At 35.2% G+C, this 25,983-nt stretch overlaps 1 protein-coding gene across 1 annotated transcript in view; it reads left to right on the forward strand.

Moving 5' to 3' along the window:
• The window catches only part of EFTUD2 (elongation factor Tu GTP binding domain containing 2), a 30,404-nt gene that overhangs the window by 2,997 nt on the left and 1,424 nt on the right, over positions 1 to 25,983 (forward strand). The window contains exons 5-26 of the mRNA XM_014076434.2: positions 578 to 653; positions 1,399 to 1,464; positions 2,413 to 2,448; positions 3,493 to 3,583; positions 4,183 to 4,265; positions 5,627 to 5,793; positions 6,193 to 6,317; positions 8,238 to 8,301; positions 9,510 to 9,600; positions 12,175 to 12,310; positions 13,720 to 13,847; positions 14,987 to 15,180; positions 15,923 to 16,034; positions 17,251 to 17,391; positions 18,911 to 19,012; positions 19,316 to 19,398; positions 20,282 to 20,368; positions 20,840 to 20,966; positions 21,858 to 21,945; positions 23,097 to 23,215; positions 23,726 to 23,820; positions 25,462 to 25,615. Coding sequence (XP_013931909.2) covers positions 578 to 653; positions 1,399 to 1,464; positions 2,413 to 2,448; positions 3,493 to 3,583; positions 4,183 to 4,265; positions 5,627 to 5,793; positions 6,193 to 6,317; positions 8,238 to 8,301; positions 9,510 to 9,600; positions 12,175 to 12,310; positions 13,720 to 13,847; positions 14,987 to 15,180; positions 15,923 to 16,034; positions 17,251 to 17,391; positions 18,911 to 19,012; positions 19,316 to 19,398; positions 20,282 to 20,368; positions 20,840 to 20,966; positions 21,858 to 21,945; positions 23,097 to 23,215; positions 23,726 to 23,820; positions 25,462 to 25,615 — 2,365 coding nt within the window. The remainder of the gene's footprint in view (positions 1 to 577; positions 654 to 1,398; positions 1,465 to 2,412; positions 2,449 to 3,492; positions 3,584 to 4,182; positions 4,266 to 5,626; positions 5,794 to 6,192; positions 6,318 to 8,237; positions 8,302 to 9,509; positions 9,601 to 12,174; positions 12,311 to 13,719; positions 13,848 to 14,986; positions 15,181 to 15,922; positions 16,035 to 17,250; positions 17,392 to 18,910; positions 19,013 to 19,315; positions 19,399 to 20,281; positions 20,369 to 20,839; positions 20,967 to 21,857; positions 21,946 to 23,096; positions 23,216 to 23,725; positions 23,821 to 25,461; positions 25,616 to 25,983) is intronic.

The raw sequence follows: 25,983 nt of genomic DNA on the forward strand, positions 1-25,983 counted from the left end.
CCTTAATCTATTTTTATGTAATCACCCTTTCACTCATTCATTGTCTACCCTTTGTATTGTACTCATTTTTTTGTTTATTAGCCAGTAATCATTCAGAACTATAGTAATTTTTATTCTCTATTCTCAATGTTTGCTGCAAAGGGGCAGTAATCAGAAAGAGAGATGAGGAAATGCAGAATATAATCAACATGAATTATAAGTTACAATTATTAGAGACAGATAAATTTTATTGACCTTTCATTAATATTGATATAGAAAATATACAGGTGCTCATCTTGCTTTCTTCCCATCTCAGTTCAATAGGGCAATAATATTGCTATGTATATCTTAATATGAGAAGAACTTTTCCACTTTGTCAAGAGATTTTGGTAAAATATATTCTTATCACTCCAGTATTGGGAGATTCATTTAAGCTATTTAAATACACAACTGCAAAGTATCTTAAAAATTGATAAGGCTGTAATTATTTCCATCTCTGACAAGGATAAAGTGGAAGACCAGTGCATCTGCAAGGAAATTTTCCTTAGGCAATGATAATCACTAACACCTTTTCCTCTCTTTGATCTTTTTCTCTTAGATTTCTTGCAGATTTGATGGACAACTCAGAACTGATCCGGAATGTTACACTTTGTGGACACCTACATCATGGGAAGGTGAGCATCTATTTAAAAGTTCATTCATAGGGTCGACTAGTTTATTTAACAAATTACTTTATAAATTAATAAATATGGTAATAAAGAATATGTGAAATCATTCTAAGCTTTATTAATCATCATACCATTAAATCTGGTGTTTCAAGTTTTAAAATAATTTGAAATGAATGTTTTTAAATAATTTAATAAAAATAATAGTGCTTTTTATAACATTTTGAACATTATGAAAGGGGGGTTTTTTTGGTTTTTTTTTTTGTAAAAACAGGAACCATTTACTAAGAAAATCTCATTTTTATTAGACGGATGAACCAATGTAGATACTTTAAACTGGCTTCCTCTATTGTTGAATTTGATGGCCTAAATAGCTCCTTCCAACTCTTATAATTCTGGAATTTGAGAGCTTTTAACATTAGTGACATACACAGTATGTTTAAATTGAAAAATCTGAAGAGTTTTTAACGTTTAACATATTTCTGAAATATGTGGAACAAGAGTGTCTACAATGCGTGTGTGTATATGAGTGAGAGAAACAGACAGAGAAAGAAAATTGAAAATGATTGTCTCAATAATATCTTGACTTTTTTTAACATTCCCCACTCCCATCCTATTTAGTTGTTATCTCAGAACATGGGCCATCTTGTTTCTAATTGTAAAAAGAGCTAAAAGAATCACATCTTTATACTTCTTAACACAGTATTTTAACTAGTTGGTGCATTATTTATTTATTTGTTTCTAATGCCTTTAGACTTGTTTTGTGGATTGCCTGATTGAACAAACACATCCTGAGATCAGGAAGCGATACGACCAGGATGTAAGTTCCATGAAACCATTTCATTTTTTATGGGAAGTAGGTATATGGTACTATAAGGATATAAAAGTGATTAGTCTTCCAATTACATAATTCATTATAATCCAGATAGTTTTCTTGGAATTTTTGTGCAAGGAAGTCACAGGTTTAGGTTTAGCTTCTGCCATGGAAATTTGATGGTCATTTTGGGTCCTTCTCATATGGCACAGCTTCCCAAGACTGTTAGAATAAAATAAAATGTGAGCCCCATATAAGATATTTCAAGTTTTTGGAGGAAAAGCAGGTTATAAATCTAAAGAATGAAAAATAATAATACATACATAACAACAGAGACCTCTGAGATAAATCAGGTGGAACAACGGCTGATGAACTCTTTCTATCAGTCCACAATAGAAAGTGTCCTCACATATTGCATTATAGTATGGTACACTGGTTTAACTGCTGCGGACAGAAAGGCACTACAGAGAGTGATCAATTCAGTACAAGTAACCATTGGTTGACCTCTGACATTGCTGGATGGCATTGCCAGGTCTCATTGCTAAGGAAGATAGTCAGAGATGATTCACACCTTGGTCAATGTCTCTTCGCACTTCTATCATCGGACAGAAAACATCAAAGCATAGCCAGTCGAACGAATAGTTTTAAAAATAGTTTCTATCCTTGGGCTGTCAGACTCCTAAACTCAACCACAATCACTCCATGCATATGTGGAAACATATGACTATTTTTTTTCTTTTCTGCTATAATTTTGCACCAGTGAGGTTAAAATCAATTTTGTGTTTATTTTATACCATGACAATAAAGACTATACTACTACTTACCTCTTATGTGTCTTATTGAGGACAGATTGGAAAAGCAGAAGTAAAGGAAGCAATATTCATTATTACGTAACTATCTGGATGAAAATATTCTGCCTCAATTAATCCAGTCTGAATTTCTGTTTTTTCTCAGCTTTGCTATACAGACATTCTATTCACTGAGCAAGAAGTAAGTATATTTAGGTATATATATATATACTGACTATGGCCTTTCTGGAAGTTTTGTATCTGGGATTCTTTTCATCTTGCAGTGTCCTGAATTAATTCTTTCATCATATTCCTACTATGTTTTGAAGTATTAAAAACTATATTAAACCACACAACAATAAGTTTTACTTCACTTCTGGCACAAGAAAGAGCCTATTATCTCAGGCAGAATGTTAATTTTATTCACTATTTCTTTTGTAGTGACCTATCAGGTTATCCCTGTATCTGTAAAAACCCTTATTGCTTTAATGGTCCTAAATCTAAAACTAATGTATGGAATAAGGAACAGGTAGGTTTTCAGTTATTGGAATATAATTCCCAGTAATTCTAATTCTAGTATAGCTATGCAAACTAATACTGATGTGAATTTTGTTTCAGCAATATCTTAAATCCTGTAGGTTCCTTATCCCAATCCACATTTAATATTTTCTTTATACAAATATTGCCTAAGAAAGCAGTTCCATTTATCTCAACAGAACCTTCTGACAATGAATTCTACAAGTAAACATCTTCCTCTTCTCCCTTTCCGTGTATAAATCTACATTTCTATTTTTATCTTCTACTTTCATTTTTCCTTAAATTTAAAAATTCCAAATGTTTAGCTTTTCCAGGAAGGAAGATATTGTAATTCAACATTATTTTGGTTGTTCTTTTCTTTACTTTTATGTTGGTTTTTCTTAGGAAAGAGGAATCTGATCTGACCTGGAATGGATAAATATAAGGAAATTCTAGGAAATTTATTCTTATTCTTACCTATAATACAAAATCTAGATGAAAGGTTCCAAGTTCTCATATTATCTACCTTGGTGCTCAAGGGATTTCATGTTGTCAAATACCATACAACAGATCTCTAATGTTCAGTGCCTAGAATTCTAGGAATGTTCAGTATTCCTAGAAATATGTAGAATTTTGCTGATTCTTGCTATCCTTTATCCTAAATTTGTGATCATCAGTTTCAAATTAAAGAGTTATTTCCATCCCTATCATGATCTTGTTTTCATTTCAGAGGGGTGTTGGGATTAAAAGCACACCAGTGACCACTGTCCTTCCAGACACCAAGGGCAAATCATTTCTCTTCAATATCATGGATACACCTGGTAAGATGAATCATCAAGAGACCTAGAAGACAACTGAAATTTGGCCTAATAAATTTTTACCCTATATTTAAAAATAGAATCTTAAAATGGTGGTATATTTGCATATAACAAAGTTTTTTATACTTAATGGCATGCAGTCCTTGACATCTGCATCTCTTGAAGTTCTGTATTTATTTAATTAATTACTGGTTTCATATCAGCTTTGTCCAAAAAAGTCTTAGTGGGCTACAGTGAAATGGCAAACATCTACATAGAAAACACAAAAATTACAATAAATAAATGAGTACAATGTTGTAATAAAAATAATTCAAGAAATTAAATTGCCAAGATTATATGTTTGCTGAAATAATTTGATTTTTAATGGTTTCCTAAAATAATTTTAAAGAAAAAGGTGAGATTGATTTCTAGTAGAAGGCCATTCCAAAGCAATGGGACTGTTACAAAAAAGCAGTGTTGCCTAGTGTTGGCATTCTTCACTTTGAAGCACAATAGATTGATTTCTCATGTTCTAATTAACATTATTTCCTAAGGGAAAAGTACTGATTTGTTTTTTTTTTAATTGTGTTTTTTTGGGTTTTTGTTTTTTTTAACTCCTAAAGGTCATGTAAACTTCTCTGATGAGGTCACAGCAGGTCTTCGCATTTCTGATGGTGTGGTACTTTTCATTGATGCAGCTGAGGGGGTGAGTGTCTATTATCTTAGTTTAGTTTTCTTCCCCACTGGAAAAAGACACAGTATTGCAGATAAACAAGTACAGGAAGTCCTCAACCTACAACCTCAATTTGGCCCAATATTTCTGTTGCTAAGTGAGATACTTGTTAAGTAAGTTTTTCCCCATTTTACCATCTTTTTTGCTGCAGTTGTTAAGTGAATTGTTAAGGTAGTAACATGTTGATGAAGTGAATCAGGCTTTCTCATTGCCTTTGCTTGTCAGAAGGTCACAAAAGGCGATCATATGACCCTGGGATATTGCAGCTGTCATAAGTATGAATCAGATGTCAAGTATCTGAATTTTGGTCACTGATCATATGATCATGGGAATGCTATAATGGTTATAAATATAAAAAATGATCATGTCACTTTTTTCAGTCATGTAACTTTGAACTTTGATGTTGTAAATGAACTATTCTATGTTGGGGACTACCTGTATACAGATTGTCTAGACAGAAAGGAAGAACAGCAATTTCCCCCCTCAGATTCTGAAAGGAGGATGTTTCCAGGCTAAATGATTATACAAAATGAAAAGGAGAAGGCGAGGTATTGTTTCAAATATCTTTTCAGATCAGAAAAAGGAACAGGTTACATTCACAGTTCCAAACTGTATAACAGTATACTGGGGCATTGCAGTGAACTCATAAAGAGTGCCACAGGATTGTAAACTTTCAGATTGAGATGTAGTAGTTCACAGTGTTGACTTAGGCCACTGTAAAAAAAATGACTAAGATGCTAAGAGAATCTTGAGACAAGAAAGGCTGGAAACATTTGAGTTGTATTATTAAAATTTACGTGGAATTTTTTAAGCAATCTGGCATTTGAGTTTCAAGATGGTTTCTAAAATCTATATTCAAGGAAAGACTACATACCCCAGTGTGTTTCTTATCTTCTTTTTGAGTCATTTGAATTGGTAGTTCAATCTGTTAAGCATGAGGTTTTATCCAAGGGTAAACATTATCCAGTGCAGAAATAGAAAAGGTTATACAAATAGCTTTCTTTTTTTGATAATGGCATTTTTTCTGACTTTTTTTCTCTGTGTTTCCATAGGCTTCAGTGTCAGTGTACTATAAAATGTAATGCACTACAATTAACAACTGTTATTGGCTGATATTTTATGTGGTATAGATATTTATTTTGTGAAAAGTCATTGTCTGTTGCAATAAACATTTTTATTTTAATATTTATATTAGATTGATAGATACATAGATCAAACAGATAAGCTTACAGTTGAGCATGCTTGCTATGTAGGCTGTTCCTCCACCAGATAAGATTCACTGTTTTATTCTTCAAGCCTTACCTGATGCCCTTATCTGTTATGTCTCACTTTAGGTCATGCTGAACACTGAGCGGTTAATCAAGCATGCAGTACAGGAAAGATTGGCAGTGACCGTGTGTATTAACAAGATTGATCGACTGATATTAGAACTGAAGCTGCCACCTACTGATGCCTATTATAAGCTGCGGCACATAGTGGATGAAGTCAATGGCTTAATCAGGTACAGAAATGACACTTCTTATAACAGATATGCTTGAATCCCACTGCCTCAGCATTAAATACAGCTCTCAATTCAGAACATCAGACTTCCTTAAACATCAAATATTTTGAATTTGGGAAGATTCCATTTTAAAATAATTGATTTGTATTTTTTAACAAAATGATTTTAAAATTACACCTAGAATGTAATTCATTTTATGCTCATATAGTTTTACTTCTTATTGCTGTAAGCGTGCTCTTACACCTCGGATTCATTGAATAAAACTTTTAGTTAACAACTTGACATTAATTAATTCAAAACAAAAAGATTTTGCAAAAGCTTTAATGTGGGCTCATGTTTATTATGATCTTACTGTTTCTCTTGATGAAGTTGTGTGATACTATATTTTCTTGTTTTCAGCATGTATTCCACAGATGAGAACCTGATCCTTTCACCTCTTTTGGGCAATGTTTGTTTTGCCAGCTCTCAGTATAGCATTTGTTTCACACTGGGTTCCTTTGCCAAGATATATGCTGACATGTATGGTAAGCATTAGACAAAATAACTCTGTCAGCTATGTTAAGACCTCCTCTTATCTAAAAGGTTAATCCAAATGCAAAATTGATATGTTCTTTGTCCAAGTGTTTGTTATATTTCATTTTCCCTTTATTTGTATGCCGCCCTTTTCCCTGGGGGGACTCAGTGTTGATGTATGGATTGTCTATATGTATTTAGATCTACCAGTTGCAAATGTTACATCACACTCAAACAAGTCCAGTGGTAGAGGCTTTCCAGTGATAGAGCTATATAGCTTGAAAGTAGCAGAGTTAGGAATCTGGCTTGTCTGCTGTTCCAACATAATTCCTAAGGAAAACTTTACTTGAATAAATAAATGATCCTTGTAGACTTTCCCAGAGTCATAAAAGTTTAGCATATGTAGATTTTAAAGGTTGGGGCCTACGTTCTTCACAGTGATGCTCCCCGTGAAACAGTGTTGATATTCTGTTCATCGCTTAGTGGGCAGCATGTTCTCAGAGGGTCATCTCTACTAAAATTTACTAGAAGGTCTTGCTATTTTGTTAAGAATCTTTTAACTAGCTGTCCATCTGTCCATCTTTTGAAGTGAAAAACAAGTTCCAAAAGCTGCTGAGCAAAGATTTAGGAAATTTTTCAAACTGGAGTTCAATTGATTACAAAATAATAGTATATTAAAATTTCCAGATAGCTTTTGAAGCATTTTTCCTTTGTGTGTCTGTGACTTTATTTCTTATCTTTTTTCCCTTAACTCTATGCATCCCAAGTAAGAACACCTAAGAACTAAAGAACTGTTATTGAATAAGAACTTCTGTCTTGCCTCTGTCATAACCTCATTTAGGTATTCTTGTAAGGAATTTACCCATTACATATTCATGATATGTATTTACATGATATGTGGATATACAAATACAAGCTCTTAGACTATTCTGATCTTCTGCAGCTATGTATATTGGTTTATTGCACTCTTCTCTCTTTTTTTCTTATTTATTAAATCACTTTAACATCCTCTCAGTTTGTTCAGTGTCTGGAGATTCTCAGTCATCCTTCCAGGTAATGGTTGTCCCATAGGTGCTTTTTCAAGAGGCAACCAGACTTTCTGCTTTTTGTTTGAAGACATTTTGATTCTTATCCAAGAAGTTGTTTCAGCTTTGCCTGGATGGTGAGAAATGGAAGGCTTTATACTCCTTGCAGACAGCTGCTCATTTGCATTCTTTTAGCGAGTTGTTAAGGTCACCTGGAGATTTATCAGGGTCACCTGAGTGGTGCAAATGGTCTCAGTGGTCTCAAAGAGTCTCACTTTGTTTCTTCACTTGCCATCCAGACTTCACACCCAATTTTCAGTCTCCCACTTTTAATCATTAAACAGCCTTATATTTGGAGTTGTAATACATGTGTGCTGAATCCTGTTTCAGTTAGTAATACTGTATCTAAAGTTGTGTTGGACAGAGAAGGGCCATTAGTTAAAAAGATTCAAATGGGATGCTTTAAAATATAGACAGCACACAGGCTTCTAATCCCAGGTTGCTTCCTTCATTAAGACCAGAAGGGCGAAATATGGTCTGGTGCAGTGTTTCTCAACCTTGGCGATTTAAGTCCTGTGGAATTCAACACCCAGAATTCCCTGGCTGAGAAACACTGGTCTGGTGTAATATGCATCATGAAGGTTTGCAACTTTTTGTAAATTACCCAATTGCTTACTGAGGAGGAAATTTCAAAATAGATATTCAGAAGAAGAATTTAGATTCTATAGTATCTTCAGAATTTTCCTCCTCAAGCAACAGCATGTCTATTTTCATGGCAGCTCCTCATTAAGTTCTGCTCATTTTCTCATTACATTAGAGTGGAACGGAGGAAAAACTACTGGAAATTGGCTATTGCATTGATGGTTAGAATTGAAATGAGATTCCACTTCTTTCTGCTTGTTATAGGAGACATCAATTACCAGGAGTTTGCTAAGCGACTGTGGGGAGATATCTATTTCAACCCCAAGACGTAAGGAGCAACTATTTTTTATTATCTATTTTATTAGATTTATATGATTGCCCAATGAACAATATTAAAAAATTAAAAACATACAAAAAAGATAAAACATAGAAGCTCAGATTTTTTTTAAAAAAATGATCAACAGTACCAAGAACTGGGTTCTGTTACACACTTGTGCCCCAGGCTTGAGTGCAAAACCACCTCTTCAAGGCCAATAGGGACCAAGACAATTTGATCTCTGGGAGATGATATTCTAGAGGCTGGGTGCCATAGTACAAAAAGGCTGTCATCTGGGCCATGTCAGTCAGCTATCCTTAATGGACATGATAGAATGTATTTCTTTTGGTAGATTGAATTGGAGAATAAAATGGGGGCATTGTTGAGTTTTGCTTTCCAGTTACTTTAAGACATGGCTAGAATGTTCCTCAGCATATTGGTACAACACCAAAAGATAGAAACAATTGGCAAGAGATAGTTTGTGGTATTTTTGCTGACATGGTGAGTAAACAGGGTGAATGGATATCTTGGTCTATGAGAGGGGATTTTCTCCTCTGTGACTGCACATCCATGCAGAATTGAGGTGGAATATTAGAATAGAAAATAAAATTGAATTCTTTATTGGTCAAGTATGATCAGACACACAAAGAATTTATCTCTGGTGCATAAGCCCACAGTGTACATATAAACATCAAGTCATAGGTCATAATTATAGTTACAATAATTAACCATAAGTTACAAAACATAAATCACAAGAACCTAATAGGAGAAGATAATAGGGAAGATGAGAAATGAGATAGTGCTATGGGAATTAAGTGTTCAGCAGAGTGATGGCACAGGGGGAAAATTGGGTGCTTTGGCATGCTGTGTTTTATGGTGGCAACCTGAGCGGAGAAGTTGAAATAGATTATGCCAGGATGTGAGGGATCTGTAGATACTTCTCTTTCTGGTTTGTGCAGTATACAGATCCTCAATGGAAGGTAGGCTGATTGCAATTGTTTTTTTCTGCAGTCATATGTCTATACCTGTTTGATTGCTGTGCCAAACTAAACAATTGTAACTATTACTCTGATTGATATGGCTGGGAAAATAAAATGAGAATATCTTTGAGTTTTTTCTACAGTTTGATACATGGCTACAGTGTTCCTAAGCATCTTGGTACAACACCAGAATAGAATTTTTCATGCATGTTCAGTTATGTATAATTTTGTACTTTCTAGGAGAAAATTCACTAAAAAAGCACCAACAAGTAGTTCCCAGCGAAGCTTTGTGGAATTTGTTCTTGAGCCTCTTTACAAAATACTGGCCCAGGTATGTTTTTAACTCTGGAAAACGTATTCATGTTTTCTTTGGGAATATTGGAAATGTAAGCTATTTTTACAATATGAGAATCATGTCATTTCAAGAAGAAGGATGAGCAGAAAAAAACCATTTCTAAGAATAAAACATTTGGGGTATTTGCCTCAAGCAGTTATATACTTTACTTTGCTACATGTATTTAAGCAACAATATGACAGCCATCTGTCAGCAGTTGTCTGCTTATATCTAAAGAGTAGATTTCCAAAAGCTCTTTTAGCTCTAGGATTCTTTATCTGACATCTATCCTGTTTGCACAAACTTCAAAAAAATAAAATGTTTTTCTTCCTTAGTTCAGAAACTAATGTTGCTTCCTATAGTGAGAGATAAACCATTGAATTAAATCAGCCCAGGAAGAGATAGAAAAAGCTTTATAATAGAACAAATAATTAAATGTTCTGAGGGAGGATTGTTCTATAACAGCAGAAAAGACAACCTACAATGTAGCAAACAAATTTGAGAGGATGCATCAATCTAAGTAGAAGAGGAAGTTAAAATAAAGATTGTTTCTTTTGATATATTTTTATTTTAAAGCAATTTATAGCCAAATTAAAATTGTTCAAGTAGAAGGTACTTTCAACAAAGAGTTAAAATTGTTGACAAAAGCATGCCTGATAAAGCAGTAACAGCAAAAACTGTAGAATTTTTTAAAAAAATATTACAGGATTAAAAATATGCACAGCAGGACCTTTAAAATGCCTGGGATAAATAAAGAGCCTTTAACAAACACAGACAAGCCAATGAAGATAATGTTGGGTGTACCTCAGTTGGGTTGACTTTACTGGATCAGAAGACCACTACTGAAAAGACCTACACCTGGCTAGCCACATATTGCATTTTAGCAGGAAGGATAGCCAGAGCTGACCCTCTAAAGAGGATTTTGGTATACAAGTAGTGTAAACAAATTTACATTCCTTCATTTATTTTAGATGCTTTGTCCCTTTACTTTATCTCAGATACAAAATTGCTTTTCTTGGTTTATTCAAAAATTTTATATTTATATAAAAGCAGCCATGATTGAATATGACAACTTGTTGAATTGACTGAGACCATGCTTACTAGCTGAAATCAGAGTGTGCAAGAGCTACCTGTGCAAGTGCATTGCTTCTTATGTATAGTCCCCATTGTGTGATTGTTTATTCTCTTGTAATCCATTCCTTTCCAATTTCTCTGCAAGGAGGTAAAAAAGAAAAAGAACAGATCACTGTGACATAAATTAGTCACAGTTCCCTTGATCAACATAAAGAGTAAAATCAGATCATATATTAAAGAAAGCTTGACAAGCATGAAGCAAAGAATGTAAGCCAGTTTTCTTCTATGGCAGTGTGCCAAATGTTCTGAAACCAGAGCTCCAGTTACATATGTTTATCTTTCTGGTGCTTAGTTATAGATATTCAGTCAGCAGTCAGAAAAAATATATCACTGATTTTTTAAACAGAATATATGCATTGAATCCAGAAATGTATACAGCAAAGCAAACTGGAGATGCACATTAATTACCGTATTTTTCGGTCTATAAGACCCTCCCCCCCAAAAAAAGTGGGTGGAAATGTCTGTGTGTCTTATAGAACGAATGTTGCCAAAGCCCATCCCACCCCGACCCTTCAGCCTCTGCCACCAGCAATTTGCCTCCTTACAGCAAATAGCAAGCAGCCTGGTCAATTTCAGCATAGCCTGATTTAGCACAAGTAGCTGATTGGTAGATGGATCAGCTTCCCGGAATGTTGCCAATCAGCTGTTCCAGGCTGCGGGGATTATCGCCACCTCTACGCGTTCCTTTTTCGGCCTATGCATGTCCCATTTTTGGCTTGTTGCAGGCAGCAGCAATAGGTGGCTGCAGTCCCTGAAGCCTGGAACAGCTAATCAGCCATATTCTGGGAGACAGATCCAACTGCCAATCAGCTGCTCATACTAAATCAGCCTGTGCTGAAGCTGATCTTGCTGTTTGCTGCAAGGAGGCAAATTGCTGGGAGGCGGAGACAGATTTTTTTTTCTTGTTTTCCTCCCCAATGGTAGGTCTTGTGATCTGGAGAGTCTTATAGTGTGAAAAATACAGTATTTCATTCATAACTTTTAAAATATGTATCATTTTCTTTACATAAAAGTATTTAAACATAAAGATGAGATTTTCTTATTAATTAGAAACAAGACTTTTACATGAATCTTGGAGGTTCAGTACCATTTTTTCAAAATTTGTCCTGGGTCTACTTGCTTGGGTTTTACTTATGAATTAAAAATGAATTATCTAAACAGTAAGTGGTGTAATCAGGTACTGTTTAGAGGACTTTGTTCATCAGTTATCATCTCTAAATTAATAGGTTTGCTGGAACAACAGAGCCCCTTCAGTCTATAATTGTTTATTGGTCCTTAGTTTAGAAAATAAAGTGGCAGAAACAGGAAGGGGGGAAGCATTGTATTATGTGGATCATATTTGTATTGTCAGTGTAAATCACGTAGTCACTCCTTCCAATGAATATAATCTTCACTACTTGCATCTTTCATTTATTGTCCTACATCCATTTTGCACAGGTAGTTGGAGATGTAGATACCACCTTGCCTCGAACTTTGGATGAACTTGGAATTCATCTGACCAAGGAAGAGTTGAAATTAAACATCCGCCCCCTCTTGAGGCTTGTGTGCAAGAAATTCTTTGGAGAGTTCACAGGTGAAAATAATTATACTTTTCCTAACTCCCTAAATCTTCCCAGGGTAAGGATAGTTAAACATGTGTTGCAATAATTATTCAATGTTAAGTGATAGAGAGCATCTTTGACTTGCCTCAAGCTAATACAAAACTTTATGAATGAAAGCTCAAAGGAACAAGATGAAGAGAAATGAAACAAGACTTATTTTACCGCACAGATGTTCCTGAATAAGCTACTTTATTTTTTTTCAGGAGAAAGAAGGGCATCCCTGATGATACACAGTATTTTTAGCAAATTAAGTGCTCTTGGGCCAATCACTTTCTCTCAGCCTAGTCTGACAAGGATAACATGCTTGGTACATAAACCTGAACTTAAAAGAAAAGACAGCATTAAAGTATTATAAAATTTAAATGTATTATCCTGGATGTCTCAGTTGTATTCTCTGCTTATTACTGTACCCTTTATAGATTAAAAGAATTGTTATTAGAGTGGGCCTCAGAGTAATAACATACTGCTTATGTTTGTTTATATATTGGAAGATTTATTAGGTTCTTTTCAGTATACAAGATGGTTTTCAAAATATTTTAAAAGACTAAAAATAACACAAATCAGAACATTAAAAGGAACCGTGCAAGTGCTAAACGTCTAATCACTGCAGAGTGATTAACCTAATATGGATTGCAATGAAAACTATTCCATTGTTTCTTTAAAGTTGAAATGCTATGCATACAGTATATTGCAAGACAGTTTATATATGCTGCAAAGTGTTAGTTCTCTTGTATATATTGAATCCTCTTCATTTCTATTTTAGTAGGCTACCCTAATGTTTTTATTTCTTTAACTATGAATCTTCATTTATTATCATTCTGTTTAGAATTCTTATGTTATTTATGATTCATTAAAATGCAACACTACAGCAGATAAAATCTTTTAATCTTAAAAGTATACATAAGGGACAATGCTCAGGTAAACACAATTTAGTTTGTCAGGTGCCAAGAATGCACTCAGCTGTACAAAATAGCATTCCATCATTGGGAAAAGATAAAAGTGTTCACTATAAGGAAGGTTTTTTTCTGTTCTAATCAAAGAATCTGAAGATGAATCTTGTCAGAAAATCATGTAGAAAATCATGGACTGGCATGAAATGAGATGTATCCTCAGATATATATATATCAGCTCATCCTAAACATCTTTCTAAACTGATACCTTCCAAGTTTCTACAATATAATTTCAGACTAAATAAAGAAAAAGATTAGGTTGTTGTTCTAGAACAGATGCTACTGCATTAAAAAAAATACAATTGAATATAGCAGGTATTCTGGACATGAAAGTGACTATAATATAATGGAAAATTAGAAAGAGGCAGAAGTGTCAATCTCTGCCTTTTCCAAATACAAATGTATTGCTGTTTCATTTATCCTTGTTCTAGGTTTTGTGGATATGTGTGTGCAACACATCCCCTCCCCTAAAATAGGGGCAAAGACCAAGATTGAGCATACTTACACAGGCGGCGTTGACTCTGACCTAGGAGAGGCCATGAGTGAATGTGATCCTGATGTAAGAGTTTTATTTACTCTTCCTTGTCTGTATTTGGCATCAGATTGGTTTGTGCAATTTTGTTTGAGTAGCATTTTATTGTATTTTAGTACATTTTATGTTATTGTTACTAAATAAAAGAAGAAATATAGAAATAACATAGAAGAAAAGAGGAGCAGGTATTAAACTGGAGCATTGCCTTTCTCAAACTTACAAATGTGTAAGTTGCTTGTTTCACTTTAGCAATTTTTTATTCCAATGCAAATTATGTAAAATGTTTGCGGTTATATAATAGCATTGCTGAATCTCATTTGATGAAATAGCCTTTAATTCATTGCTCTTTAAAGCATAGTGTTTTAAATTGTATATAACCTGCATCTACAATTTGGAAATCAGTTTTCTGGGGAATGGGTACAAAAATTTGTAGTACAAAGCTTTGTAGGTGCTGAAAATTATCAAACAGCATTTTCTATCTCATCCTTTTGCTAATGGATCAGAGGAGTAAGGGACCAGTTGGGAAGAGATGACTGACTTATGATAGTCCATTTTAAATGCCTTAGTTTCAGGCGTAGCATGTTATTTCTCTCAGAAACATGGAGTCTGTATAAAAACTATGTAGGGTAGCAAATTTTAGTCACATCTTGTTCTAGTGATGAATAAAGAGAATCAGAATGCACAGATTGTTGAAGAGTGAATAAGGCTATGCTTTGCTAGGAAGGATGAAAGAACAGGCATATGCCCGGGGATTTTTTTAAACTCCACCCCTAAAGAAAAGTACAACTGTCGCAAGACACAAATATATTTATATTTTAAAAATGAAGCAAAATCCCCAACATTAATGTAAGGCTCATCTTGTGAACCACTGGGGCATTCCCACCAGACTTACAGGATTTCTAGACTTCTTTCATAAATCCTATGATGGTTCCTTCAATTCAGAATACTGGAATCCTATAAGATAAATATGCTATACCAGCCTTGATAATAAGCATTGGCCATTCAAAATTTCTCAGCTGCAGCCTTGGGATTCAGTAAATCAGAATGTCACTGAGACTACTGGTTTCAAGATTTGTATAATTATTATTGTGATGATGATATTTAGAGAAATTATATATGGTAAATTAAAGGGTGATTTTTAAAAAAAATAAAAATTCTTTTGAAAGGGTCCACTTATGTGCCACACCACAAAAATGTATAGTACAGACGATGGGGTCCAATTCCATGCATTTGGTAGGGTGTTAAGTGGAACCATCCATGCAGAGCAACCTGTCAAGGTCCTTGGTGAAAACTACACTCTAGAAGATGAAGAAGATTCACAGATTTGCACTGTGGGACGCCTTTGGATCTCTGTAGCAAGGTAAATGATTCTTAGAAATGTTTTATTTATTTATTTATTTGTATCCCACATTAGAATTTATTATATTATTGCTATGCACTAGTAAACTGCCTACAGTAACTTAGATGAGATGGGTGGTAATTTCATAGTGGGTGGGTGGGTGGATGGAAGAATGAATGAATGAATGAATGAATGAATGAATGAATGAATGAATGAATGAATGAATGAATGAATGAATGATCAAGCTTTCCAATGGTGATTGAGGATTTGAGTGGGTCTGTAATGGTATTTGATTAATCCCAACCTTGTGCTGAGCATCCTTCTCTGTTCCTTCTTTCAGCCAATTGAACCTTTTCACTTCTTAAAAGAAGAAAATTGCTTTTGAATGAAAGTTTAGTTATATTTTTCAGGGTGTTACCTGACCTATACCAACACAGCTTTAGATGCTCTTCAATATTACCTATTATATTCAAGGTTTTTCCCCCTTGAGTAACAAGGGGTGTCCATCAGCTTTTTCCTGAATGTTCTGGGAGCCTGACATGGAGGACCAAGAATGATACAGTTATGACAATTATTTACTTAAAACAATCTATTTTTTCAAGATTTCACATGCCGGGTTTTTTAAGTCACATAATTTGTGTAATGATCTTGTTAGCCCTTTTAAGAGAGTTTGGAATTTCTAGTCAAAGAAAATCTGCTAGAATATCCATGTACTTATGAATCAATGAATACTGGAGATGTATTAATTTATGTCTTCTTTCAGGTACCATATAGAAGTTAATAGAGTGCCAGCTGGTAACTGGGTGCTTATTGAAGGAGTAGACCAGCCTATTGTGAAGACAGCCACAGTCACTGAGCCCAGAGGCAATGAAGAGGTATTGAAGTTAATATAAAGTTGTTCTCATAGATAGTAAGAAGAACAATGTTCCTGATATCCATTTGCCTCTTTTTTTAGTTTAGTGTGATAAACTATCAACTTTGGTGTGTGTTTTGTATATTAAGCAAAGCAAGATATTAGTAAATAATTTTGTTAGCTGGTTCAGATATAAACAGAAAAAATATAGTATGTTTTTCTATCTTTCAAAGTAATAGATTAGCACTGCCTAATATTTTTGATTAGCTCCATGGTCATTTCCCATTTCCTCCAGCTATAATTGGCTCCAATGTTTATTACCTTTCATTCTGGTATTGAAGCTCTCCCGCTTTGGAAAAGCTGTTTTTGTGGAAAGCATGGGTTAAAAACCTATTTTGAATAGTTTTTAACTATTTTGAATGGAACACTGAACCATAAGATGAAATTCACAAGTCTTTTTCTTCTCAAAGATCTGTTCTTGACAGAAGTTCTAAAAATGTTGAACCAGTTGGGGGAGGGGGGGAGGGGTTTTTAAATATTTTTCCAAACCTTCATATCTGTAATCTTGGCTCCTTAGCCAAGTTCCTAGATTTGTTAGGGTACTTATGGCACTGCATTTATCTTCAGCGCTAGGAGCAACATTAGTCTGATAATTGCTCTTCCAAGTCCTTATTGTAATTTAAAACTTTGACACTGTGCTATTATGATGAATCAATTTCACGTTCTGTGGCTACCAACCTAGAACTAAGCATCATTTTGTCTTTGAACTGCTTGAAGTCACCCAGGCCCTGTAACTAACCATAACCCTATTTTTTAAATCTTCTGCAAGGTTGTAAACACCTGGTTCTCCTCTGAAATGTTTTAGAATGGGATTGAATCAGAAAATCTGGTACCTTGGGGGAAAGGCTTGTTCTATTTTTATTTTGATATTTTTTTATACATTGTTGTGAAAATCTTTATGTGTAATAGGTGGCCTATAAGATAAAAAATCTCCTAGGGGTTTCATACATCCTAGGACACAGTGGGAAGAAGCCTTGGCATCCAAATACATGAGACCAATGGATATAGTAGTGGGTGTAGTCTCATGTTATTTGAAGGCCCAAGTTTCCATGTTCTTAACAATAATAAAAATACACAATGATTTTGGAGAATTTGTGGGAAAGAGGTCAATATCTACCATCAGAGCTCTCGGAGGAATGCAAATGTGATGAATTATCATGATTACCTGTTTTGTTCAGGCTCAGATATTCCGTCCCTTGAAGTTCAACACCACATCTGTGATCAAAATAGCTGTGGAGCCCGTAAATCCATCTGAGCTGCCCAAAATGTTGGATGGTCTGCGGAAAGTCAATAAAAGCTATCCCTCTCTCACCACCAAGGTGCGTATTCAGTTCAGAAAGTTGATAGAGGTTTGAAAATAGTAAATGGGAAACTAAAAAAAACTCCAACAAATTGTAACATTTACTAGCTAAACAGATGGCTGTCAATTAATAACCACTTGTTCTGCAACTACTTGAAGTTGCAACAGCATCTAACAAGTTGAATTTACCATTGGTCCTCAAAGTTCTGGTCATTACACTACAACAAAGGTCATGTGGGCTTGGCAACCAGCTCTCACAATGGTTGCAGCACTCCATAGTCACCTGATAATCATTTGTAGGCTTTCCACAAGCAAAAGGAATGAGGAAACTGAAAGGAAGGTTGCAAGTTTCTCCTGCTGCTTTTTCTCCTGCAGAACCCCCTACAGAATATCTGGTCCCTGGGATCTTGTACTCTATAACGCACATAGCACAGCATCTCCTCTCTAGCCCCGTCCATACTCATTTGTACAGTGACTTGGCATTCTTTCTCCAGCTTGCATGCACTCGTAGAGCATCCGCCATCTCACTCCCTAATACTCACCCACCCTCCAACCTGCTTGATACTTGTAGCTTCGTATCAGATTTCCCATTTACTTTGCTTTTGGGAAGCTGGCAGAAAATTGCAAATCACAAGTTGCATATGAGGCCCTCATTTAGCAATTTTCACTTGAAAACAGCAATAGGTCACTGCTGGGATTGTTACTGTTAAGCAGTGCAGAAATTATGGCCCTAATTATCATCATTAAGGACTGTCTGTATCCTGAGATTTAAATTCTTGTCCCAATGAAGAAATGTTAATAATTGGAAAACTAATTTTGATAATAGTTAAATTGACTTAAATTGACTTTTGGAGTATGAATAGAATAACAGTTGGAAGGAACCTTGGACATCTTCTAGTCCAACCCCCTACTTAGGCAGGAAAATGCTTCAATAAGAAGTTTCAGTGGGAAGCCTGTGGCAAAGAAAAGTCTTGGGGCATTGTTTTTGATACATTTCCACTGGACACAGTCATTGTACTGAAAGTCAGAATGCTAGGACATGCTTTGTGTGCAGCAATAGCAACTGGTTCTCTGAAATTTAGTAATGGGTCTTTAATATTTGACATGTTTTTGTATATTAAGTCTCTTTTTAAAATTCATATGACCAGTCACTAATAGCCATTTCTTAGTACAAGATTCTGGGCTGTTGTCAGGATTTCTTCGTTAGAAACAAATAATGACTAAGGTATTTCTTTTATCTAGCATCCATCATTCAAATGTAGGTATATTGCTGTTGAAAAAGAAGATTTAATTATCTATCTATCCAGGCCCTCCATAATCTGCATGTCCCATAAATATGAGAACTTTAGTTCCCCAAATTCCTCATTCAGCATGACTACTGTTGAGAATTCAGGGATTTGAAGTCCATGCATCTGAAAGATACCAAAATTGGGAAAATCTAATTTAGTGTCTATATCTTGCTTCTGTCACTATAGCTAGATAAAGCTGCTAATCTATTTATTTTCTTATATTTTATGTTCTATCTGTGCATTATTCAGGTGGAAGAATCTGGGGAACATGTGATCTTGGGAACAGGAGAGCTCTATCTTGACTGTGTAATGCATGATCTTCGGAAAATGTATTCAGAGATTGATATCAAGGTACTAACAATGCACTCACAGCAAAAATATAGTAACAACATGCACACAATAATACCATCCTGCAAATGTCACTCACATCTCAATATCTGTCACAAGTGCATAAATAGTGGCACGATGATGATGACGTCGTTATGTGCCTCTTAATCACCTCTTTTTTAGATACCTGGGAAGGAGTCTGCCTTTTTAATACTGCCCCTGAATTTGACTTCAATATGAGGTTTTCCTGGCTCTCCCCATTTAAAATGAGTTGGAGGAAATGGGATAATTGGCTCTCTACCCATTCTCATTATTTGTTTTTCAAAGGTAGCTGATCCTGTGGTCACATTCTGTGAGACAGTTGTGGAAACATCTTCCCTGAAGTGTTTTGCTGAGACACCCAATAAGAAGTAAGATCTTTGATGATGAGAATCTTAAAAATGAGCCATAATGTGGTATGATTAAAGTGTTTGCTATGTTGTCTGCACAAAATGATCTAGAAACATTCAAGAAGCTATTTACTTCCTTACTTCCTTATTTATGTTACCTGTTTTTAAATTCTGTCAAATGAATTGGGAAATAGTTGAAATAGTTGATTTGGAAAAGTATCTTTGGACATTGAACTACAAAAAACATTTTAAATCTTCCCTCGTCACATCTGTCCAAATTAGTAATTATTTCCATTCCTTCTTTGGATTAAAGTATTTTATCTCCAGTTATTACAGTTTTTCAATAATGTACAGTAAAGTATTGCCTAGAAAAAAAGTAGACTAGCTGTAAGATATTTTGCAATGCCCACAAGCCCTCTTGCCAATAGTTATTATTTGGCTCCTTCAATTCCTTTCAAAAAGAGAACAAGGACTGTATTGGTTTGCAGATAATCTATTGTGAGCCACATTCTTGCAGTAGGTTACACTAAGTATGTGGTGCCATCTCTTTTCCATTTTCTTGCCATGTTCTATGCTCACTAAATTGGGATTGATAGTTTAGAGTGATTGTTTCCAGAGTGTTTTTAAATTGGCTCAAGGTATGTGTGTAGCCCGAGCCATGCAGACTGCTTTTTTAAACTCTAAAAGACTTCAACCAGATGAAGTACCCCAGTTCACCTGCTGGTTCCAAGAAATGAATAAAAATTGAATTCAGATTCTTCCTTATTATAATACTCTCAAATAGAAGAACAGTTCCAAGTAAAGAGTTCCAAATTGATATTTATCAATGTCTTCATTTTAGAAAATATGCACTCTATCCTATGTCTTCCTTTGTCAGTCAAATAACATTTATATTTTTATTCAGAAACAAGATTACAATGATTGCTGAGCCTCTAGAAAAGGGTCTAGCTGAAGATATTGAGAATGAAGTTGTGCAAATAACATGGAACAGGTATGAATTTTCTAGAGACCTGAAAAGGTGGGAGAATTCATGAAGTAAATAATTTCTTTAATTCTGGCCCAGCTTTACCACTTGAATTGTGAGTACGCTGCTGTGAATAAATTGAGCCATTAAAAAAATATCAACTGTATTTTAAAAAATATGTCTATGGACATTAGTCTGCCATTGCAGTTTGTTTGCTGTGTCAAGATCACCTTAATTCTTTCAAAAATGTGCAGTTGGTTAACCAATTAGTCCATAAGCCATTGCCATAGAAAACATATCCATCCTTTAAAATGTTTAGAAGTTATGCCAGGTTGCTAAGAAAAACAATCTTCCCTTTGAAAAAGTGTAACGAGGACTTGACAAATATCTGTCAGAAAAAAACATGGTATAGGGTCACTGTTGGAGAAAAATGTTAAGTTGTCTGATCTTTGAGTTCTCTTCTTTTTGCTCTTCAAATATTTATATATCTCTTATTAGGAAAAAGCTGGGAGAGTTTTTCCAGACAAAATATGACTGGGATTTGTTGGCAGCTCGTTCTATCTGGGCTTTTGGACCAGATGCTACTGGACCAAACATCTTGGTGGATGATACCTTACCCTCAGAGGTAAGGATTGTGCAGTATTTACAGTAGAATTTGTGATAAGTACTCTTCTTTACTTCTACTTTTACCTCTTTGGATGTCATGGGAGGTAAGCATCCCAAATGGATATTCATATCTAGGAATATTTAATTGAGCTATGCAATACTCAGAAACAAGCCTTTTTTAATTAAAAAAAGATGTTTAGGTGGAGGAGTATGGATGTAGCACTCACCGGCAAACTTGTTAAAATAGCTGCTTCTTTCCCTTGGATCATACTATTGCTGCCACATAATCTTGAGAAAAGAGGTGTCTACTTTAAAATGTTACGATATGTGCTATGATTTGCCAGACATTGCAAAACAAAATTTTGGGACTGAATCAAAGCATTATACATTCAAAATATATAATCCCATATCTCTGAAATATGGAATAGAAATTATGGTAACAAGAGCTAAACAAACAAGCAAAATGTGGTTTTAAGTCTCTCCAATTTTCTTGGTTTGGAGTTGAAAGCTTCCACTTTCTGAAGCCACTGTTTTTCTTACTGTCACAGTGAATAGATATAGGAAAATTAATCTTGGTCTACGCTTCTAGTAATATAGGGTATCATGAAAAAGAAATAAATCTGGAGCTTTAGATCTTGGAACCACTTTGTTCCAGCTCTAAAATGTAGTGCTGTAATACTTGTTTTTGGGACTGTATTTCTCCAATTAGGGCTATACGCACACAAACTGAATTTACAAAATTTGTTGTGGATCATAGTTTCATTTCACCATAGCTCGTTGACCAACCGCTTATGACCGGGTCCATGCATAATGTAATCCATGAAGTAGATTAATTAGCATACCAAATTGTAGCTTAATATATATAGATTGATTTCCCCCATCTGTTAACACTGCTGCTTCTTTTGTACAGGTTGACAAAACACTCTTAGGTTCTGTGAAGGACAGTATTGTGCAAGGCTTCCAGTGGGGGACTAGGGAAGGGCCCCTATGTGATGAATGTGAGTAAGCGTTCAAGACAGCCAAAGACTGTTCTCAATGTTCTCAAGCCCATTCATAGATTCCTCATTTATTTAACAAACAATGCCAAAATTGAACAGTCCTCTGACAACAGAGGGAGATACAACATCATCTATCTCCAGACTACTACAGTGTTCTTTCAACAGTACCAAGAAGGCTCCACACTCATTTGCACTACTTAGCTAACCCTGAGGACACAGATAAACCTCCAGGTGGCCTCAATGACGCTCTAAAAGAATGCAAATGATCAGCTGTCTGCAAGGAGTGTAAATCCTTCATTCCCTACCATCCAGTCAGAGCTGAAGAAGCTTCTTGGATGAGAAGCGAAATGTCTTCAAAGAAAAACAAGAAAGTCCAGTTGCCTCTTGAAACAGCACCTTTGGGTTAACAATATTTCTTTAGGAAAGAGTTTCTCAGGGAACTTGTTACAAATTTTTAAAATTTATTTTGACACCATTATCATTTTTCAGATGAATCAAAGAATTAGAAATTATGCATTATATAATATCGATCAGAATGCTCCATTGGGATCCATTGCTTTAGATTCTTCTTATTCAGAGTTAGAAGTTAGTTCAAGCAACTGAAAGAGCCTACAGATAGTTCTCAGCCTATAACCATTCATTTAACAAAGGTTCAAAGCTAAAGAAAAAAATGACGTGATCTGTACTCACACTTATTATAATCATAGCACCCCCATAGTTATGTGAGTGCAATTAGGGCACTAGGCAACTGACTCACACCTGCAACTAGTTGCAGCATCCTAATCATTATTTCCAAGCTTTTTCATCAATTGTCCATTGGGAAAGCTAGATTTGCGTAATGATTGCAGTTATTTGGTTAGTGACCACTGTAAAATTTGTTGTAGAATTGGGTCCAATTCAGCATACGACCACAACCATTTAACAACATATTCTGGTCCCAATTGTGATTGTGAGCCAATGTATGAATGTTTCAGGGACTGTTGGAGCTTTGTTGGAGCCCAGTATCTAAAACGTGTACATTTTGGGATACAAGTACATTTGAGAATAACTTGTAGACATGAGATATCTTACGGCTTCCTAAGTTAATACTGCATTTTTAATCATATGAACAAACCTGTTGTTACTATATTTTATGTTCTCTTTTTCACTAGTAATTCGCAATGTGAAATTTAAGATATTGGATGCTGTTATTGCTCAGGAACCACTACATCGTGGAGGTGGACAGATCATTCCAACAGCCCGTCGAGTGGTGTATTCTGCCTTCCTCATGGTAAGAAACTTCTAACATAGAAATAGCGCTATCCTAGCTCAGTGGGCTTGATTTGCAAGACACACTAAGCTCCGTTTTAGTTAGTCTTAACTCTTTATTCAGGCTTAGACTATGACGTGACAGTATGAGGAGCCTTAACCATAATTTGAAAGTAGAGATTGTTTAACTTAATTCACCTTAACTAGAGTTCTACACATTATTTCTCTGTAGAGGTTTAATGGATGGTTATTTCCTGTTTTTGAAAATATACTAGAAGAACAGGAATTATTTCATAGTAGAACCGCTTCAGTTATAGTGTCTCTACTACAATTCTATTTTTCAAATCAAGCTTAGGAAAAAAGAAGCCAAGGTGGGAATAGTTGATTATTTGTTTAAAATGCTGTAGTCAATAGTAGCTATTGGAAAATGGGAAATATATTTAGTTTTAGAAAAACAGAACCTTACTAACAATGAGCTTTTTTGGAGAGCTTTTATCTCCAGCTAAACTCTCTTGCATGATGTTTTCCTCAGGCCACACCACGGTTAATGGAGCCATATTATTTCGTGGAGGTACAGGCTCCTGCTGACTGTGTCTCTGCAGTGTACACTGTCCTGGCCAGGCGTAGGTAAGTTGCAACTTTAAACTATCTTAAAGTTAAAATAATACTGATTGAAATACTCTCTGATGAACTTGGTACAGTTTCTTGGAATTTAGTATTTAAAGTACGGATTGTTTATAATGTAACAAGCTTTGTTTTAATCTTTCTAAACAAAGAAGGTGAAGGGGTTGAAAGAAGGGGAGGGATTGTCCTTTCTCATGTAAGGATGAAGAAGGGTTCTATCGAATATCTCTGATATTGGCGAGGCTGACTTCTCACTGCTGCTTTAGGATGAAACTATGTATTTTTGCCCTGGAAAAAATGGGAAAGAAGGTCTGTTGACAATTGTATTGTTTGTTTGTCTGTTTCTATCTCAAGATACAGTCATGTCCAGGAATAGACAGTTCTTTTTAAAAGTGCGTGTTCACAAAGGACTCCCTGCCCTAAAAATTACATATTGTTGATATATACTTAAATATTTACAAAATGTGAGGGGTGTACTCACTTCTGTGACATATTGTATGTACACACACACACACAAACACACACACACACGAAATCAACTTACCTTTGCTACCAGTTTGCAAATGTGGGTGCACGTGCCACCTTCCACACATGCTCAGGACCTTTTGTGCATGGACAGAACATCAGAAACGGGATGTGATGATGTCCAGGTGGGAGGGCGGAGCTTGCCACCGCCGCTACCGGTTCACCCAAACCGGATAGGACCGGCTGAATTGTATGCGGCTGAATTGTGTGTGTGTGTGTCTGAGAGAGAGAGAGAGAGAATAAATAGGACTAAATATACAAAATCAATCAGGAATAGTTAAAACTGCTACTATAAGTAGTAAAAAACAAAATGGTAGAAAGCCAAAGCAATAAGAATGTATATTAAGTAAACTAAACCATGAATAAAGATGAAATGGATAAAAACAAGATAAAACTCGATCCATTATAAAATATTCTTGTATAAAAGAATACTATAAATAAAACAGGAAAATGTCAGTTCATTAAAAAGTGAATCTAAAATCCCCAACCAAAACCAAAAACCATAACTGTTCCGAAACTTTTTACAAAGAAGGAGGGATATTTTGCTCAGGAAAAAGGAAAAATGTTAGTAACATTTTGGAGCAACATCATTTTGATCATGAATTCTCTCATATCATTTTGCAACATCATACATTATGATGGAGCTTGCATCAGGCAATAGGAAAGATGAAATGCTTGGGACAATCTGGAAATAAAGGTATGTTGTATATGGCAATAATATAGGCAAGCATTAAAACATGTTTTCAGTTGTTTCTGCCTCTTAGCAAGAAGTAGCAGTTGTTGTTTTCTATTTTATTTTGTTTTCTGTAATGATGGTTCTGATTTGGTATCTTTTCTTAAGGCAGATGAGAAATTTATGCCTCGTTTATGTATTTGGCAATGAGCTAGTTGTCTTCACCAAAACACATTTACATCCTCCCTTGTTCCTTTTCAGAAAAGGAAGACATCACACTTGATCTGTTCTCTTCTCCTCCCAACCCCACCCTTGCTATGTTTTGATATCTCACCAATTTTTCTATATAATAAAACTTTTCTGTTTCCTTCATACTGAGGAAACATATAACCTCTCAATTGGGAATGTGAATCAAGAGTTTGCTTCCTTTTTTTGTATTTATGCAGAGGCCACGTGACCCAAGATGCACCAATCCCAGGATCCCCTTTGTATACTATCAAAGCCTTTATCCCAGCTATTGACTCATTTGGATTTGAGACAGACCTCAGGACACATACCCAAGGACAAGCATTCTCTCTCTCTGTCTTCCACCACTGGCAAGTAAGTGATATGAAGGCATTGTAAGCAAAAAAATGAGAAAAAGTTAAGATCCAAATTCTCAATTTTTTTATTCAAACTCCCAGCAGAATTCTTTAAAGAAGTGCCATGGATTTATGTAAGAGACCCTGTAAAACATTGTACATTAATTGATAAATTATCCACATGCTTTTTCAGGGAAAGAGGGCAAATAGCATATTCTGAATTTTTTGTTACTGATATCTTTATTTTACGTAAGTTCTATTTTTGGTATGGGGAAAGGGCAGACATTTTGCCAAGATGGAAGAACAGATTCCTGTTGGATACCCTGAAATGTTTGTCTCCTTGGTCATTGGGATTTCCATTCAACATTTTAATTTTTTTTTCTCTTT

This window comes from Thamnophis sirtalis, unplaced genomic scaffold (assembly GCF_051295495.1).
Source record: "Thamnophis sirtalis isolate CommonGarterSnake01/CBP01778 unplaced genomic scaffold, rThaSir2_p1.2 scaffold_4, whole genome shotgun sequence".
Lineage (NCBI taxonomy): Eukaryota > Metazoa > Chordata > Lepidosauria > Squamata > Natricidae > Thamnophis > Thamnophis sirtalis.